The following is an 18632-nucleotide window of genomic DNA, read 5'->3' as shown; positions in this document are numbered from 1 at the left end:
CGGACTGAAAAGCATTTTTTAGCGCATAGTATGTGAGTTGTGTCCTGGTCAGTGGGGGAGGGTCACAAATTTTTAAAAACGGAAATGAGATAGTTCCTCTTAGTGTTGGCAGTAATTGTAACACTCATTTAGTTATTGTTCCCAGAGGAAGAGATGGTTGGTGGGTCTTGGAGAGAGGGGTGGCTGCCAGACGAATGGGATGGGGTAGAGCATTTCAGGCAGTGACAAGATAAAGTGAGTCTTGTGAGTTTGTGTTCCAGATAGGACAGGAGTTCCAAATACCAATGGGTTACACCTTCTAGGCCATGGTGTCTGGAGGTCCATGCTCTGGACCAGGGTGGATGGTTGTCTTCCAGGCCCCCCTAATAGCTGCTGACTCCTCCCTCGAATTTGTCTCACAATGACACTTTGGGGAATTATCTCTAGGTATCCCTGTTATCAGGGGTCCAATGACTGTGGGTCAGATGTAGGAGACCATCTGAAAGCCAAGACGTGGATTACTGATAGCATCAGCTTCCTAGGGTCCAGATTCCATTTCAGTGCTTTGAGGCTCACTTCTGCCTTCTGCAGCTGCTTAGAAGATCTGAGGAACACCTTTCACAGGAGAGGGAGGGGCAGAGGAGGCAGAAAAGGGGGGTTCCGGGGAATTCTTGCCCTGCAGTTGCAAGTGTCTGTTATCAGAACGAGACAAGGGGCAGTGACCATGTAATGGTGCCATTGTGAAAAAAGTCCTTTTAACCTACACTGCAGCATTGAGATAATGAGTTAGATGAGACTGCAAGGGTTCCTTATCCATGAACAAGAAGTGGTTGTCAGGACAGTGCATCAGACCCTCTGCTTGTCCTGTGTCCTGCATAGTTTATTATATTTCTTCTTCACATGTGGTCGAGGACTTTCTGTTATTAGGCTACCAGATGGTGGGGGAAGAGGGTGTCCTCCATCCCAGTGTGAAATTTGTGGTGGTTCCTGTTTTCCCTGCACATGAACTCTTGATCGGCTACTCTGGGTTTGGAGAATGACACAGCATTTGTTCCTGTTTATACTTTATCATCTAGAAAGCTATAAATAGATATGTTAGTGTAAAAGTGTGGGCATCATTCAAGTTAGGAAGACTTGAAGAGAGGAGCATGATCGTGTAGCTCCTTGGTTTTCACAGTTAGGATCTTGTAGCCAGGGCATTTGTGTCTCCTGGACTTATTTTGGGATAAAGGTATAAGGTCTTGGGTTATGGGTAATTGGCATGTCTCCATCAAGATCACAATCCCACACAGTCTCACATACCTTGGAAATTCCCTTTCTTACATACCTTTGGAAACTCCCTAGGAGTGGGTTTAGCTCTCTGTAGGTCATTTTTCTACATGGTCCAAAGTTCAGGCTGAACCAGCCAATCCTTATAATAGAGTGATCCTCTGCCTGGCTTACTTTGTCAGCTCATGGAGCATCAAGTGTTCATGTGGGATCTGTGATCCATATGCTCGTGGAGGGCTGGCACAGATGGGCTGGGAGAGCATGTGCACATAGGGCATGATTTTGACGCCTTCTCCAGCCAGAAGTGAGAGAAGGCTCTGCTCCTTCCAAGCCAAGACCTGGGATTCCTGCTTTCCCTCCGTTTGGTTGTATGGGAGACTAGGGAACCGGCTGGAGGCTTGTTGTGAGGAAAATTAAATGTGTAATATCTTCAGACCCCTACAATGGTGCCAGCATTTACTTCTGCCGTCCCTCTCCATTCGTCCCTGACCTGAATAGTATTTGAATTGAGTCTCCATTGTGATGATTCTCAATGATTTAAAACGTCTGGACTCACTGATTAGTTTTCTTAATTTTCTCAAATTGTTTAAGTTAGGGACCCGTATCAAGTACTCATCTTCATAGTTTTGGTCAAATTGAATGACAGACAGTAAGGCTGTTAAAGCTAGCTGTGATTTACTGTGAGTGTTTCACAGTCTTCTTTGGGAAGTAGATGCCTCAGTAAAGAGAGTGTGTAGAATTGAGAGAGATTCCACTTCAGTGATGGAGGCGAAAGCCTTTCTAGGCGACCGTCGGTAATCACTTAGCAGGGTTTTACATGACACCATGTGCTATTTCACATTGACATTGCGCTTGACCATTCTGTCATATGGATGTATCCATTGTATTCTTTGGCCCCCACGACATCCTGATGGTTAGATGGTATTTTTCAGATGAAGAAACCAAGACTCAGAATTTGTGTGAAGATCAATTTTTCATCCTTTGATTTTCTATTTCTCATTTTAACAGGAGTATCGTTCTGAAAAATCGCTCGAGGAACTGAGTAAACTTGTACCACCAGAATGCCATTGGTAAGACTTCTTTCTGACGTGAATGTTTCTCCCCTTTTAAAACAGAAGTTGAGAATCACTCTTTAGAATGAATTTGTTTTGGATCTAGGTTTATCTAATAATATCAAAGATAGTGATTCAACTTGGGCAAAAATATTTACTATACAAAAATGTGGAATCTTTTGAATTTTTGAAACCATGTACTTTATAACTTAGACGTTTTAGCTTAATTTAGAGTATCTTAAAGTTTTGTCATGTCTCAAGTATAGTTTCTGCCACAGAAGACAGTCTTCATAATTCTCAGTCTTTAATTTCACATTTTAGATGTTTCATTTCTTATAATTATTTCCTGTCAGATGAGCCGTCTGAATGATCAACAGCAAGGAATGTATCCTTACTCTTATTTCCTTTTTTTTTACTTTTTGGAGGGGCAGTTGGAGTTAAGTGACTTGCCCAAGGTCACACGGCCAGTAAGTGTTAACTGTCTGAGGCTGGATTTGAACTGAGGTCCTCCTGACTCCAGGGCCGGTACTCTATCCACTGCGTCACCTAGCCACCCCCCTTACTCCTATTTCTAATAGATGACGAATCATAATAGTGATGGTCATAATGTATTTTGTCTCACTTTGTTGAGATTTCTTTTAAATTGAGCAATGCTCTCTTGGTTCTGGCTCATTGTATTCTTAATTATAGTGTTCGAGAAGGGAGGTTGGAACATACACTTGCACGAGATCTTGTTCCTGGGGATACAGTTTGTCTGTCTGTGGGAGACAGAGTCCCTGCTGACCTACGCTTGTTTGAGGTACGTATGGTAACCTTCTTGGAGAAGGGAAAAAGTCTAGTGATATAGATCCAAAATGAGAAGAAAGTGATAGTTCTAAGGATAAAAACATTTGCATTTGAGTGTGAATGCTGATCTCCACCTTAGGAATGCCCAGTTTGGGTCACATGTGAATAGTTGGGGGCATTGTAATAAATTTAAATTTCTGTGGAACTTGAAAGGAAATGTGCCTGTAGACTGGGGAAGTCTGGGAAAGATCTTTTGAACTTTAAATAGAAGAAGAGTTTAATCCTGAAAAAAATAGCATCTTTTTGCAAGCAGATTCTTGGGTTAACTGTGACATCAACTGTTTTGCTTTAGTTTGATGGTTCAGAATAATGAAGCATCTGATAGCATGTATCTGCCAATCTTGATTTATTTTTGTTTCTTTTTTTTATTTTTGAGGGGGGAAGGCAGAGCATTTGGGGCTAAGTGACTTGCCCAAGGTCACACAGCTAGTAAGTGTTAAGTGTCTGAGGTTGGATTTGAATTCGGGTCTTCCTGACTCCAGGGCTAGTATTCTATTCACTGCACCACCTAGCTGCCCTTATTTTTTTCTTACACTAATATTTTTTTAGGATTAATTTCATTTTGTTCCTTTTCCTTCCTTGACCTGTTCATATAAGCTGGTTTCCTTCCATTTACTCCTTCCTGGTAAAATGGTGATGTCCTACATAAAAAGGCAGTATAACAAAATGTGTTATTTCTTTGTAAAAATTGAGTGGAATAATTAACAATTATGTTTCACTTTGGAATATATCTTAATTGTTAGATTAAAAAAATTTTTCTTTGAAGAGGAAGAGGTTGAATCTTCAAGTGTTAGGCAGTGCACACAGTGTTGAAAGTTCATTCATTACTGCAGATGTCAACTTACTGTAACTTAAGTTCTTCAAGGGCAGCCAGATGGATAGAGCATCGGTCTTGGAATCGGGAAGACTCATCTCCCTGAGGTCAAATCTGGTCTCAGATGCTAACTAGCTGTGTAACTCTGGGCAAGTCACTTCACCCGATTTACCTCAGTTTCCTCACCTGTAAAATGAACTGCGGAAGGAGATGACAAACCACTCCAGTATCTCTGCCAAGAAGGGTCATGAAGAGTCAGACACACCTGAAAAAACAATTGAACATCCACAACAACAACAAAATGGTCTTAGAGAGTTGCCCGGAAACTGAGAGGTTCAGGGATTTCCTTCACAGGAGAAATCATGCAGCGAGTACATTTTCAAGTCTTCCTGGCTCTAGGACAGCCCTCTGCCTATGGTGCCAGCCTTTGGGAAGCTGAAAAGCACACAAGGCTTGGGGATGCCTCAGATTTTTGTATTTCTGTTTCAATATGGACATATCAGATGTTTCATCGTCCAGTACTTCTCTTTCCCTCATTCTCTTCCATTTTGTCCCCACATAACCTGAACTTTTTTTTGGTAAACATAATACTTCACTTCTTGTCCCGGGAGCTCATTGGAAATTGGAATGCTAATTGATCCTTGCCATCCAGGTTTTTTGCTTACATTTAGCAGAAGCATGATACAGTTAGTGAGGGTTGAAATAGAAGATCTTCTAGAGATGGGGGATTTGCAATGGATGGTTTGAGTTGTATTTTTAAATTTATTTGTAATGTTGGGCTTAACATCAATGGGGAGTCGTTGTTGAGACCATTCTTATTTCTTTCCTTTTTCACACAGTTGTAATAACTGCTACCTAGGCACAGGGCCTTATCCCTTCCTTTTATAAAGTGTTCTGTTTGGAAGTTTTTGTGCTGTTGGATAGATATACTTTTCTTTTTTTTTTTTGCTTTTTGGAGGGGGCAGTCTGTGGCCAGATTTGAATTCGGGTCCTTCTGACTCCAGGGCTGGTGTTCTTTTCACTGTACCACCTAGCCGCTCCAATAGCTGTACTTTTAATAGTCATTGCTACTGAAGGATCTTACTCTACTTCCCAAATGGTTTTACACAGAAATAATGGCAAAAAAAAGTGTAATCTAGTTGAAGACGCTTAAGAATTTGAGTACCACCAACAAAAATAGCACTTGAAGGCGTGCAAAGCATTTTAAGTTCTCTCCTTTGGTTTTTACAGAAACCCTGACAGGTGAGTGCTATTATTGTCCTTGCTTTTACAGATAAGGAAACTGAGGCAGGCAAATGTGAAATGATATGCCCAGGGTCACACAGCTAGGAAGTGTCTGAGGCTAGATTTGAACCTAGGTCTTCCTGAGTAAGAAACGGAGGCATAGAAGTTCCTTTGTTCTCCAAGGTAACACGCAGTAAGAGCCCAGCTAGAAACCAGTTTTCCCAGGGCACTTTGTTATCTAGCGTGTGGGTTCAGGGGGTGACTTTGCTATCTTGAAGGGTGTCTGTTCCTCGCACTTCTGTGGGGCCTTGAAGACACTGGCTTCAGAGACGCCACAGGATGGGGAAGTGGAAAACGTGCAAATGTTACCCACATTTTTAACAAGCAGAAAAGAGTCTACAAAGCTCTAGGGCATTGAGTATGACTTTAATTTGTCAAATAATTCCAGACTGTTTTGTTAAAGGGCACATCAGTGAGCATTCAGACAAGGAAGCTTCTGGCCACCTCTTGGCTGAGGTCACCAATAGGCTCAAGGGTCACAGTGGGATCCCCTTTTTGGAGGTGGCCAGTGTGGGGACTCACTTTACTGGGAAGTTTTGGGCCCCATTACAGAATGAGGCCCTCACAAGTCATTAAACAGCTAACACAAAGTAGATTTACTTTACTCTCACAGAGCAACGACATGCAACAAGGACACCATGGCACTAAGCTTCCTTCACTATCTGATCAGTGGGTTTTCATGCTCTGCCTGCTTGTACGGTCACAGGCACTCACCAAGTGTGAGAGGCCTCAACTCTTGGTAGCTGGGAATTTTAGAGGACCAGGGACCTATGTCAGGGAAGCCAGGGCCAATCATATCTCAGGGACAGCTTTGTCTCCTTCCAGGGAAACTGAATCCTTGTCATCATAGGGAGGAAGGATCTCCCCCATGTTGGGTGAAGTGTGGGAAGAAGGTAGCGCCTGTCAGGTCTTGGGGACAACTTTCTCTTATCTCAAGTAGGAATGACTTATATTATTTTTCCATGAAATAGTCTGAATATGTGAGGGCTTTATTATACCCTAGTGAGATTACTCTGCAAACGACTGAAAGTTCATTTAAACTATTTGGGCTAAGAACCATTTATGTGGAAGACAGATTGAGGAGAAAATCTAACTTTTTTCAACTGAAGAAAATTGTTTAATTGTTAAGAAACCTTTACAGCATTGTCAGGTTTGACTTAAAAAAACAAACAAAATACAGATAAGTAATAAAGCTAAGTTAGGAGCAGATTAGGGTGACAGGGAAATATTTCTCTTAAACTCGACTGAGAATATCTTGATTCCAGGCTGTACATGGAGCTGGTGGTACCAGTTTGTAACTTGAATCAATACTCCTGCCCCAGAGGGGGACAGTCTGTACAAGAGGAAGTCCAATAGTAAACACTTAGAAAAACCTTCAGCCTGACCTAGGTAACTGCGCCATGAGCCACCTGCCGTCCTCGTTTGTATTCACTGAATTAGCAGAAATAAATGATCGTGAAATCCAGTGGATGGCACCACACGGACGTTGGCCATAGTGTTTTTTACCAGCTTCCGTTGCTGCCAGCAATTTTTTTTGGAGTTGTAAAAAATTCTTTTTGACCTTGTAATGCCTCCCTTTTTGAATGTCTTCAAAGGTGTTCAAAGAAAGGAAAAAAGTTCAACAGCAGAGGGGAAATGTACCCCATTGATAAGACACTTTTAGCTCTGGCTGCTCTGCATGTAACAATAAAGTACTAGAAAAGAGAATTGCCAGTGGTTGAGAAAGAGCTAGACAAATATGGACATGTTAAAGAAGTGGAGAATTATGTTGCTTTTGAGAACCACAAATAGGAGTCTGTGCAGAACCATCAGACACTTAGAAAAGGTCCAGGATGTGCTAGGCATTGGAGCCTCCGAGACAAAAATGGACTGGCCCCTGTCCTCAGGGTGCTTCTGTCAGGGAAGACAGCCTGTGTACCTCTAAGGAGAGAGAAAATAAATATGGATGGCTTTTGGGGGGAGAATATGTGGATTTAGAGCTGGGGAAATTAGGGAAGTAATCCTGAGTGAGGTGAAAACAGTTGTATTCACATATTTATAATAGGTATGTGAAAGCGTTTACACAGGTTATAAGAACTGAAAATGGTGACTCTTCATTCCATTTTATTCATCCTAGTGAACCTAGCAAATTTTAAAAGGATTATTTGAGGTTAAAGATGGCTCTCTTATCTCTAGTCTGGATTCAGGGGGTGAAAATCACTTGAGAACTATTGATGGGAATCCTTTTACTTCTGATGATGTTGAGGAAGCAAATTCAAGAACTTTGCGATTTTGTCATTGCAGTTTTTAAAAACAGAAGTGCCCATCGTCCACACTGACAGTCTTCTGGCTTCTCACTGATGCTCCTAACATGAGCCTGTTCTCTGATCCTCCCGTTGTTCTGAGGTGCCAGCTCTAGGCATGGTTTGGGGCCATGCCAGGAGCACAGGCTCATGATGAGAGTGGCGAGCTTTCCTTTGTGCATGACCTTTTTTCTTCTGCTGCTCCCAAAAGAGCCTTTCTTGGGGCAGCAGTGCAGGCCTTGGGGACAGTCAGAGGGACAGCCTCTTGGTGAGTTCAGGAAACACCAGGAGATGGAGTTTTCTCCTCTCTCCTCCCACAATAGCACCCAGACTGTCAGTCTGCCTCTGGGGTGAAGGGAGCTCCTTTGGGTTTTCACAAATGGGTCCATAGATCTCGTTAGGGTGCATTCTACATGAATGAATGAATATGCTTTTATTAAACACCTGCTGTCTGCCAAGGATACAAATATGAAAGCATCTTATCTTGCAAATCTGTACTTTAGCAAGGCAGGATACACACCCAGGTTCCCCTGACACAACTCTAGGGTTCTTTGTCGTGTTGCCTTGTATTGATTATAATTGCAACTGAGAATTTGAGTTATGATAACAAGTTTTAATTGACTTATTTTAACTCAGCAAAAGTGACTGATTATAAACTTGGATCCTTTCATTTTAGGTTACTGGTATTTCTTTTTTTTATTATTTAAATTTTATGTTTATTTTTAGTTTACATCATTCATTTCCACAAGATTTTGCATTACAAATTTTCTCCCAGTCTTTCCCCTACCCACCACCCCAAAACAGCGATCCCACTATATACCCCCTCCCCCAATCTGTTCTCTTCTATGTTCTCCCCTATTCCCCCTCCAACTTTCTAGTAGGGCAAGATGGATCTCTGTACCCCAGTGCCTGTATATCTTATTTCCCAGTCGCATGTTAAAAAATAACAATAATAATATATTTTTTAAAACATTTGATTTTAAAACTTTGAATTGCAGATTCTTTCCCTTCCTCTGTTGTCACCACCCTTACTGGGAAGATAAGCAGTTCCAGATAGGTTGAACATGTGTGGCTATGCAAAACATTTCCATAGTGGATATATTGTGGAAGACTGACTATATTTCCCTCCATCCTATCCGACCCCGACTTGTTCTATTCTCTACTTTGACCCTGTCCCTTTTCAAAAGTGGGTGCTTCCAACTTCCCTCCCCCCCAGCCTGTCCTCCATTTCATCATCCCCCCTCTCATCCCCTTCTCCCCTACTCTCCTGTAGGGTGAGATATCCTATTTAGTGTGTATGTCATTCCATCCCTAACTTAAATTCAGTGAGAATAAGGTTGACCCATTCCCTTTTGCCTTCCTGTTCTTCCCTTCCATTGTAACAGTTATCCCTTGCCTCTTCTATATGAGGTAATTTACCCCATTCTGTCTCTCCCCATCTCCTCTCATTATATTCCTCTCTCACCTCTCAATTTCACCTTTTAAGTATCATCCCTTCCTATTCAATTGATCCTGTGCCCTCTGTCTATGTATACCTGTACACATATATACACACATTCACACATGTATTCATACACCCATATAATCTCCTATGTAGACATATATGTATGTATACATATATATGTGTGTATGTATATATATATACACACACACACACACATTTATATTCCCTTCAAATATTCTCATACTGACAAAAGTTTCATAAGTTATAATTATTGTTTTTCCATGTAGGCATGTAAATATTTCAACTTTGATAATTTCCTTATGATTTCTTTTCACGGTTTACCTTCTCACACTTCTCTTGTTTCTTGTATCTGAATGTCAGATTTTCTATTCAACTCTGGTTTTTTTTATCAAGAATGCTTGAAAGTCCTCTATTCCACTGAATGACCATATTTTCCCCTGAAATCTGATACTCAGTTTTGCTGGGTAGGTGATTCTTGGTTTTAATCCCAGCTCCTTTGACCTCTGGAATATCATATTCCAAGCCCTTTGATCCCTCAATGTAGAAGCTGCCAGATCCTGTGTTATGCTGATTGTGTTTCCACAATATTCAAATTGTTTCTTCTTGGCTGCTTGTAATATTTTCTCCTTGATCTGGGAACTCTGGAACCTGGCTACAACATTCCTCGGAGTTTTCTTTTTGGGATCTTTTTCATGAGGTGATCAGTGGACTCTTTCAACCTCTATTTTGCCCTCTGGTTCTAAAACATCAGGGAAGTTTTCCTTGAGAATTTCTTGAAGGATGATTTCTAGGTTCTTTTTTGGATCATGGATTTCAGGTAGTCCAACAATTTTTAAATCATCTCTCCTGGATCTATTTTCCAGGTCAGTGGTTTTTCCAATGAGATATTTCACATTGCTTTCTATTTTTTCATCTGTTTGGTTCTGTTTAATAGTATTTTGATTTCTCATAGAGTCACTAGCTTCCATTTGCTCCAGTTTAATTCTGAAGGAATGATTCTCTTCAGTGAGCTTTTGAGATTCTTTTTCATCAGGCCAATTCGACTTTTTAAGGCATTCTTCTCCTCATTGGCTTTTTGAGCCTCTTTTGCCATTTGAGTTAGTCTGTTTTTTAAGGTGTTATTTTCTTCAGTGAGGTTGACTCACTTTTCATGATTTTCTTGCATCCTCACTTCTCTTCCTGATTTTTCCTCCACTTCTCTTACTTGCTTTTCAAAATCCTTCTTAAGCTCATCTGTGGCCTATAGCCAGATCATATTTTTCTTGGAAGCTTTTGGTGCAGGAGTTCTGACTTCGTTGTCTTCCTCCTGTTCCATGCTTTGATCCTTTTTGTCTCCAAAATAGGAATCTAAGGTCAGATTGATATACTTGCTTTGCTTCCTTTGCTTGCTGATGTTGCCACTCAATTACTTGACTTTTGAGCTTTTTGCCACAGTAGAACTCTGCTTCCAGAGAGGATAGCTTTGTCCCAAATTGCTGGGGTTTTTGCAGCTGCTGGAGTTGTTAGTTGGGTGTCCTCTCTGAAGCCTCCACAGGCTCTGGCACCTGGTCACACACCTCAGGACCTCCACCCTAGACAGCAATCCAGATCCAAGCAGGTTAAAGCAAGAGTGATTATCCCTCAGAATGGTCACTTGGTCCCCCTACAGTCTGCAGGCCAGGAGCTCTGAAGCAGCCACGAGTTGGCAGCCGCTGCACCTAAGCCACTTCTCCCTCTGGGGGCAGAGGCGGAACCGCACTCTTGGACCCCCTGTTCCCAAATTCCACACTTACCTCTCTCCCTTCATCTTTGGCATTTGGGGGTTGATACTTCTGGAAAACACCACAGCTGCTGGTGATCCACTCTCCTGAAGTCCTTTCAGCCGTGGCTGGTAGGGGCCACCCTGAGACTGAAACCATGGTCTCACATGAGGCTGGGCTGGGCTCCCAGAGTGCTGCGCTGGCCCCTTCCTGTCTGCCTGCTGGGCTGCCTTCAGTGGGAGATTTGTTTCTCTCTGTCACTTTGTGGGTTCTGTAGCTCTAAAGTTTGTTTAGAGTCATTTTTTACAGGTATTTGAGGTGGTTATGGGGGGAGCATATGGTGTTTTCCTGCTTCTATGCTGCCATCTTGGCTCTGACCCCTGGTATTTCTAATAATTACTGAAAAGGTCTCCTAAGAAGACTTGTAAATGAGATTCTGGGCTTTTAACCTTCTTTAACCGTCTTGGGCTGCGCAGTATACTTATCTCAGAGAGATGCCAGTTCTTGAATGAACTTTTCCAGAGGATGCAGATCATTTCCATGTAACTCCTTAAAAATGCTCGGTGGCTTTCCAGCGAGGAGGGTGTGCATTACCTGCCGTTTCTCCAAGCTACAGGATGAGCTCTGTCTTCTGGATAAGGCTTTTGATCCATGCTGGGACCTGATTGGTCTCTGTGGCCCATGTCCTCCCCTCGGGGTTGTTTCTTCTTCCTGTCTTAGGTTCTTATTCTGTCCTTTCTTAGGGGGGAAGAGGGGAGGGGACGTTTTTGCTGCCTCCTTTTGCTCACTTCTCTCACTTGCCTTTGATCCTACGTACTTCATCAGTCTTGTTATCAAAGCTCACCCTTGAGGAGCCCGAACTGAGCAGGTATCGCTTGGACAAGCCACAGGAGTCCTGCACACGTCATGTGCTTTCCTCGGCTTCTTTTTTGCCTCGATTGGATCCTTTAGTTTTCACTTTTATTTAAATTCTCCTTGCCGTAGAGCTTTATAGAAGTATAAAAGCAGATTTTGGCTTGTTTGGTTGTGTTTGTAGAAATAATTTTGTTCTGAATTCATGAATATCTAGAAAAGTGGACATGTAGAGTAGCTCAGAAAAAGGGGATTCTGTGAAAACACAACAGACCAATGGTGGAGCGGAGCTGGCACTGAAACAATAGCTCATCACTGTAACAGGCCACTGGCAGAGGCTCGCTGCTTCTCCAGGTGTCTTTGCAAGTAGCACCTTTCTCCTGGGCAGGACTGGGCAGCCTGTGGCCTCCAGGCCACACGTGGCCCTCAGGGTCCTCAAGGTCGGCCCTTTGACTGAATCCAAAGGCCTTCAGGCTGCAGGTTCCCCACCTCTGTCCTGGAAACTATACAGAATGCTTCCATGATCCACTCTCTCGTTTCTTCTTTGGTCATTTTATTCCTAACTCCTGAGCACTCCTACCACCCCCACCCCTCACGCTTGTTGAACATGCACACACACACATACACACACACACACACACACACACACACACACCCTCCCTTTCTCTCTTCTTGTAACAGGCATCATCATTCAAACCCAATCCACACATGCTTGTATGGAGACCTTTCAAAGCCAGTTGGATAAGGTGTGTGTAATGGACTGCATGGGCTCATTTAGATAGAGCCTCAGAAGCATAGCCTAACTTGAGTAGAAAAAGAGAAAGGTCATCTGGCTCCCTTTTCTTTCTTGTTCTTCTCCTTGTGGATACTGGGGAATGGTGTTTCTGTGGAATAAATCGCTACTAAAGACAGCCCAACTTTGAACCCTGGTTTTTCTTGCACTTAAGAAATTTCTACTGTTCTGATAAATTGGAAAGCGAAGGAGCACGTTGTTTCTTGTCTAGGACTAATCAAAAACGTGGTTTTTTTAAAAATTATCATTTCCTTTTAAAATAGGGAATTGATTTTGTGGCTCTGACTCTACTGTGGCTGAACATTTATATTCTGTTGCTTAAAGACAAAAGTACTTGATAATCTGTGTAATTTATCCGTCTTGCAAATATTCTGGATCTTTGTACGGACTCACAATATCTGTAACAGCTTAGAAAAGAGCTACCGCCACTATTCGGTCTGTTTCCCAAGGTGATCAAGATAAAAGAAGAACCTGCATGTTCTAAAATACTGATAGCAGCTCTCTTTGTGGTGGCAAAGAACTGGAAATTGAGGAAATGCCCGTCAATTGGGGGACAGCTGAACGAGTTGTGCTGTATAATTGTTATAGAATATTACTGTGCTGTAAGAAATGATGAGCAGATTGGTTTTAGAAAACGCAGAAAGATGAAAAAGTGAAGATCGAAATAGGCAGAACCCAAAGAATGTTGTATACAGGAACAGCAATATTGTTCCAAGTATAACTGTGAATAACTAAACTATTTTAAGTATTATAAATATTCAAATCAACTACAAAGGACCTACGGAGGAAGATGCCATCCACCTCTCGAGAAAGGACTGATAAACAGAAGTATGTATAGTATGGTTTTACACACACGCACACTCAGGTATGTTGTATCAAATGGTGGTCTTTTCTAGTGCAGGGTAGAGAGGAAGGAAAGAAGATAGTTCAGAACTTAATTTAGCACAATAAATTAAATTTTTAAAATAACTTTTAAAGGGAAAATAGACTTTTCCTTTGTATCCAAGAAAAAAAGGGTGCTAGGCATTTTGGAAAGATCTGCTATATGCATTTATTTCATATGCATATGTGTTCATGTATGTACATGTACACAGTGCTACATGTATACACACAGACACATACACCTCCAGTTCCACCCATGCATAATGCATCCTCTGGGTGCAGGGCACTTTGTCAGACTTTGGGGGTACAAAGATGAAAAATGACAGCGATGGCCCTCGAGAAGTACATGGTCAGCTCGGGGGTGACAATACGCATAGACAAGTTAAAGTGGCGCCAAATAGTCCCAGACTATTGGAACTATTGAAGACTATGGAACATTGCAGAGGCAGAGACCTTTGATTTCAGGGAACACTTCTGGAAACCATTATCTGGGTGGCTTGAAGAGAAGAATGTCAATAGGCCTTGGTGAGGAAGGAATTCGCATTTTTGTTCTGGGAGACGCTGTGTGCTTGAGGGCAGAGGCCCCAGAGTACAGGACAACATCAGAGAAGAGATGAGATTTAGTTAGAATGTAGAATAAAGGAGTGTATGCTAGATAAGGCTGGAGCCAGGTTGGACAGGGCCTTAAGTGACTGTTTTAGGGGCTGGCGTTTTATCCTTTAGGAAGCCAGGGAAGGTTTTGGAATGGGTAGTGGAATGGCCACAGCTGTGCCCTAGAAAGGTGATTTGGACAGAAATGAGAAGAAAAGGGAGAGCATTAGGGGCTGGATAGGTGGCATAGTGGATAGAACACCAGCCCTGGAATCAGGAGGACCTGAGTTCAAATGCGGCCTCAGATACTTGACACTAGCTATGTGACCCTGGCCAAGTCACCTAGTCCTGATTGCCTTGGCCCCGGCCTCAAAAAAAAAAAAAACCACAAAAACCCAAACAAACCCCAAAACTAACAAAACAAGAAAGAAAAGTGAGAGCTTTGGGGCCAAATGTTGAAAATCCTTTTCTTGTTGTACAGGGTATTCATAGAACTATTTCCATCTTGCTGGATTAATATTTTGGTTTTTCTTTATCCTTTCTTGCTCCATAAAAAATTACATAAAACAAATACACTTAAATAACTTGTTTCCTCAGAAAAATCCTAATAAGTAAACCCTTGAAAATACGTTGTGCCTTTCCTTCGTGTAGCTTTGTATCGAACCTTAAAGATTCTGTGGCTGCCACTACTTGTTCTTGACAGTTTCAGGGTCAAAGTAAAGCCGAGTCAACCTCATGTTTCACAGTGAACCAGCCAAACTCAGAGGTCACCAGCTAGTCTCACACCTAACTAGGTAGGAGTCCCCTCTACAGCAGACCACAAGTGGTCATCAGCATGTTCAGGAAGGCCTCTAGCAAGGGGAAGCCTGCTGGCTTGGTGTGAATGGTGCTTGTTAACTAATGAAAGCCTGAACCTCACCCCTCGTCTCCTCTTCTAATCTCCGTAGTACTATATTTTATTATATTATGTGTTTATAAGCTTTTGTTGAGTTAACTCCATTTGGGGGATGTCCTTCTGATTAATGGGCAGATAGTGGTGCAGTGGATAGACAACTGGGCTTGGAATCAGGAAGACTTATCTTCAATAAGTTCAAATCCAGACTTGGATGTTTACTAGTTAAATGACCCTGGGCCAGTCACTTAAATCTGTTTGCCTCAATTTCCTCATTTGTAAAATGAGTTGGAGAAGAAAATGGCAAACAGCTGCAGTATCTCTGCTGCGAAAAGCCCAGATGGGGTCATGGAGAGTTGGGTAGGACTGAACAGCAAAACAACAAACACTTCTGAGTAATCCTCCGTGTTCTGCTGTCATAAATATTTAACAGAAGTGAGAGAAGAACTGAACAAAGGAAGGGATCTTGCGTGTAGTGTAGTCACAGATACAGAGGAATCTTAATAAGTTTCTAATTTAAATGTGTGTGTGTGTGTGAGAGAGAGAGAGAGAAACCCCATATTAATCAAAGTACCAAGAGGCTGCTTTGTAGAATTAAGATACAAGGCCTTTGTAACGATAGCCTTTCCCCTCTGAATTTTGTTATGCTAAATGGACTTTTTTCCCCTTGTGTTATTCTTAGCTTGTGTAGTACCGTATCCACCTGCTCACATTAAAAGTCAGCTGTAAGGGAGGGGTCAAGAGACGTTGATGTTTCTAGGTTTTGAGAGCCTAAGTTCAGAGTAAGATGTAAAAAAGCAGTAAGCTTTTAACTCGGTGCATTTTCATTCTCAAAGGCTGTGGATCTTTCCATTGATGAATCCAGTCTGACAGGAGAGACGACCCCCTGTTCTAAATTGACAACGCCTCAGCCTGCAGCAACTAATGGAGATCTCACCTCGAGAAGTAACATTGCTTTCATGGGGACGTTGGTCAGGTGTGGGAAGGCGAAGGTAATTATTAAAAAAATAAAAATTTCTTACCTTAAGCAAATTCCACATCCATAAATTTCAAAGATTGAAGATGTTATAAAACAAGAAGCAGTCTTTTTCTTCATTCCTGCTTTGAAAGACAGAGGTGATTTATTCCAGGGTAATGTAGCAATTGAGGGAACACAATAAGGCTTGCTCAGATGTTTTGCAGTTTGCTGTACGTTACTGCACCTCCTCTCCCTGGAGGAGAAGACCTGTTTATTGCTGTCCCATTCCTTGTTAAAGACACACTGTTAGAGGTACAGTTATAAGCCCCCCCAGCATACCAGGACTGCAAGACCTCTGGAGCCTCACTGGTCATCACTCTGCATGGTGTTAACAGCGTTTGCAGTTACTATTTTAATTTTTTCAGCACAATGTGAAATTCCTTGGCTTTTACATTGTTTAAAATGGAAAAATTGAATCTCTATACATTTTAAACATATTTTTCTCTCTTAGGGAATTGTCATTGGAACAGGAGAAAACTCTGAATTTGGCGAGGTTTTTAAAATGATGCAGGCAGAAGAAGTGAGTACTCTTCTATTGCTCAGGAAGCACGTAAGGGCCAGCTCCGTGCTAGGAGCTACACACTTATATTCAGGGAAAACTGCAAGCACATGAGGATACAAATTAAAGAAATGGAAAACCGAGGCAGAGAAAGTCTGCCCTTGAGCTGGGGGGAAACAGTCGAACCTCAGCTGAGAGAGAGAGAGAGAGAGAGAGACAGAGGTAGCACTTGGGCTTGGGGAAGAGCAGTGCAGCCTCCTAAGAGGCAGGAGGTACATGAGTCTGCCTGCACTGAATGGAAAACTGAGCTCAGGCAGTCGGAGCACTTGGCCCTTTGTAGAGTGATGGTGTTATATGGATCGTCCCTATCACCCCTGACCTGGGCCCTGAGAAAGTAACTTGGGGAATGAAAGGTATGGACGCTGCTACTGATGTTCAGAGTGGCGTTGGCCTGGAGAAGGTCAGAGTCTGAGCCGTCGAGGCCTCATGGAGAGTTGATGTGCTTGGAAAGAACCTAACGGCCTTGGCCTCAGTATCTTCTACCTAATGACACCAGGTTGGATGGGACCACACATTTGCCCCACTGTTTAACTTTCAAGCTGTGTCCTTCTGAAGAGGTCAGGTTCCAGAAAAATGAACTGTCAGAGAGAACATCCCAATCTCTCTGGCTAGCTTCCGAAACTTGACTGTGCTTGGCTTTTCTTAGGTTTTCTTTCCCCTCACCTTGTCATCAGTGTTCCTGTGGGGAAAAATCTGTTAAAGTATAGATTGGTATTTTGCTAATTAAGTGATTGCCACAAGATTTTTAAAACAATTATTTTTGTTACTTAAATATATTTAGATGGTAAGCAAAACTCAGTTTTCCAAAGTGTCTTTCTAATTTTGGGTGCATATGCACTTGACATCTCATTTTCAAGTCTTTGAAATTATAATTTCAAATTATAAATAATTCACACAATATATATCCCCATAAAAGTATGTTTTTCACATAAATTTCCCAGTTTAAGTTAGCTGATTCTTACCTAGTTCTAGCTAGTGCTAGACAGTGTTAGTTTATTTACATTAAACTTACTCTGCCCTGCATATGTCTTTGTTCTCACTTAACTGAAGTTCTTGATTTTGTTATGACTCCCTTGTTCTTAGGGATATCTTGTATTTTTCAGTCCTGTCTTCTTCTTTAGCATTCACTACTTAATATGCTGCACTTCATTTATCCTAAGCTTTTCATAGGCCTGATGAACATTTGTATGGTTCTTCTCTGCCTGCTGTCCTGAAAGTGTATTCATTTAACTGCAACTTTAAACTCAACCAAGCCAAAATCTTTTATCAAATGCTTGATTCTCTCCTGTGTTTCTAGACTTAACTGACATTATAGAACCCTCTAGTTGGTGGCCTTGTTATGTGTCCTGTTCAGCAGGCCGCTGTGGTTGGTGCTTTTAGCTGTCTCTTGAGCACCTGCAGTGTTCTAGGGTTTCCCACATGTGAAACATATGTCTGGAGTTCTTATAGTAACTTTGATTTGTCCTACTGCTTTCACATCATTGCATTCTATGTTAAGTTTGTAATCTTGAGTGAATCTTAAAAATGAAAATATTTTAATTTACTTACACTAAGATGCTGTTTGAAAAACCTGATCATGATGGTTTCCTTTGCTCTTCTGATTCACAAAGGCTCCAAAGACACCGCTGCAGAAGAGCATGGATCTTTTAGGAAAACAACTTTCTTTTTATTCCTTTGGCATAATAGGTAAGAGAGAGTGAATGTATATCTGAAGTTGCACTTTAGTCTTTGGTATTAGACAGACATAATTGATGGATCACAGAATTTAGAGCTGGAAGGGGCCTTTAGAGATGATCTAGTCCAACTCCCTCGTTTAATGAATTGGAATAATCTCTTGATTCACCTTAATGATAATTTTCTGCTTTTACAGACAGAAGAACCAACATAGGGATCCACTTCTCACCAATGAGGGAGACTGGGTGGGTGGGGCGGAAAGAGTAGGAACCTTGAGGGCAAATGGGACATTTTAGAATTTGTGATAGAGAAGGAAAGGAAAGCCAAGTGTGCTCCGACCTGGACCCTAGCCTTTGAGGAAGTGTTCAAAGGAAGTATTATTAGAATCCTAAAATTTAGAGGGGAAATCAGCCTAGGCAGATAGAAGGTTCTCAAGACAAATTCCAAACCTGTCAAGAAAAGTGTTATTAGAAACAGAGGTAGTCATCAGGAGAGACCAGTGTGCCTGTGCAGGGAGCCCATCAACTTAAACGTTTAAGAGATACACATACAAAGGCACCAAACATACCAGAACCAGACTTTTTGATAGGCTATTGGAAACAGAGTAGACACCCATTTGTTGGGGGAATAGCTGAACCGAT

General features: G+C 41.9%; 1 protein-coding gene across 3 annotated transcripts in view; it reads left to right on the top strand.

Annotated features, from left to right (window-relative positions):
* Positions 1-18632, top strand: part of ATP2C1 (ATPase secretory pathway Ca2+ transporting 1) — a 110126-nt gene that overhangs the window by 52555 nt on the left and 38939 nt on the right. For all 3 annotated transcript variants that reach the window (XM_069088394.1, XM_069088396.1, XM_069088395.1), the window contains 5 exons: positions 2257-2318; positions 2991-3099; positions 15577-15732; positions 16210-16278; positions 17928-18003. In XM_069088394.1, the coding sequence (XP_068944495.1) occupies positions 2257-2318; positions 2991-3099; positions 15577-15732; positions 16210-16278; positions 17928-18003 (472 nt within the window). The remainder of the gene's footprint in view (positions 1-2256; positions 2319-2990; positions 3100-15576; positions 15733-16209; positions 16279-17927; positions 18004-18632) is intronic.

Source organism: Petaurus breviceps, unplaced genomic scaffold (genome assembly GCF_028583685.1).
Source record: "Petaurus breviceps papuanus isolate PSGF00001 unplaced genomic scaffold, PetGlider_PUasm1.0 185, whole genome shotgun sequence".
Taxonomy (NCBI): Eukaryota; Metazoa; Chordata; class Mammalia; order Diprotodontia; family Petauridae; genus Petaurus; species Petaurus breviceps.
This window is presented reverse-complemented; position numbering and strand designations above follow the sequence as displayed.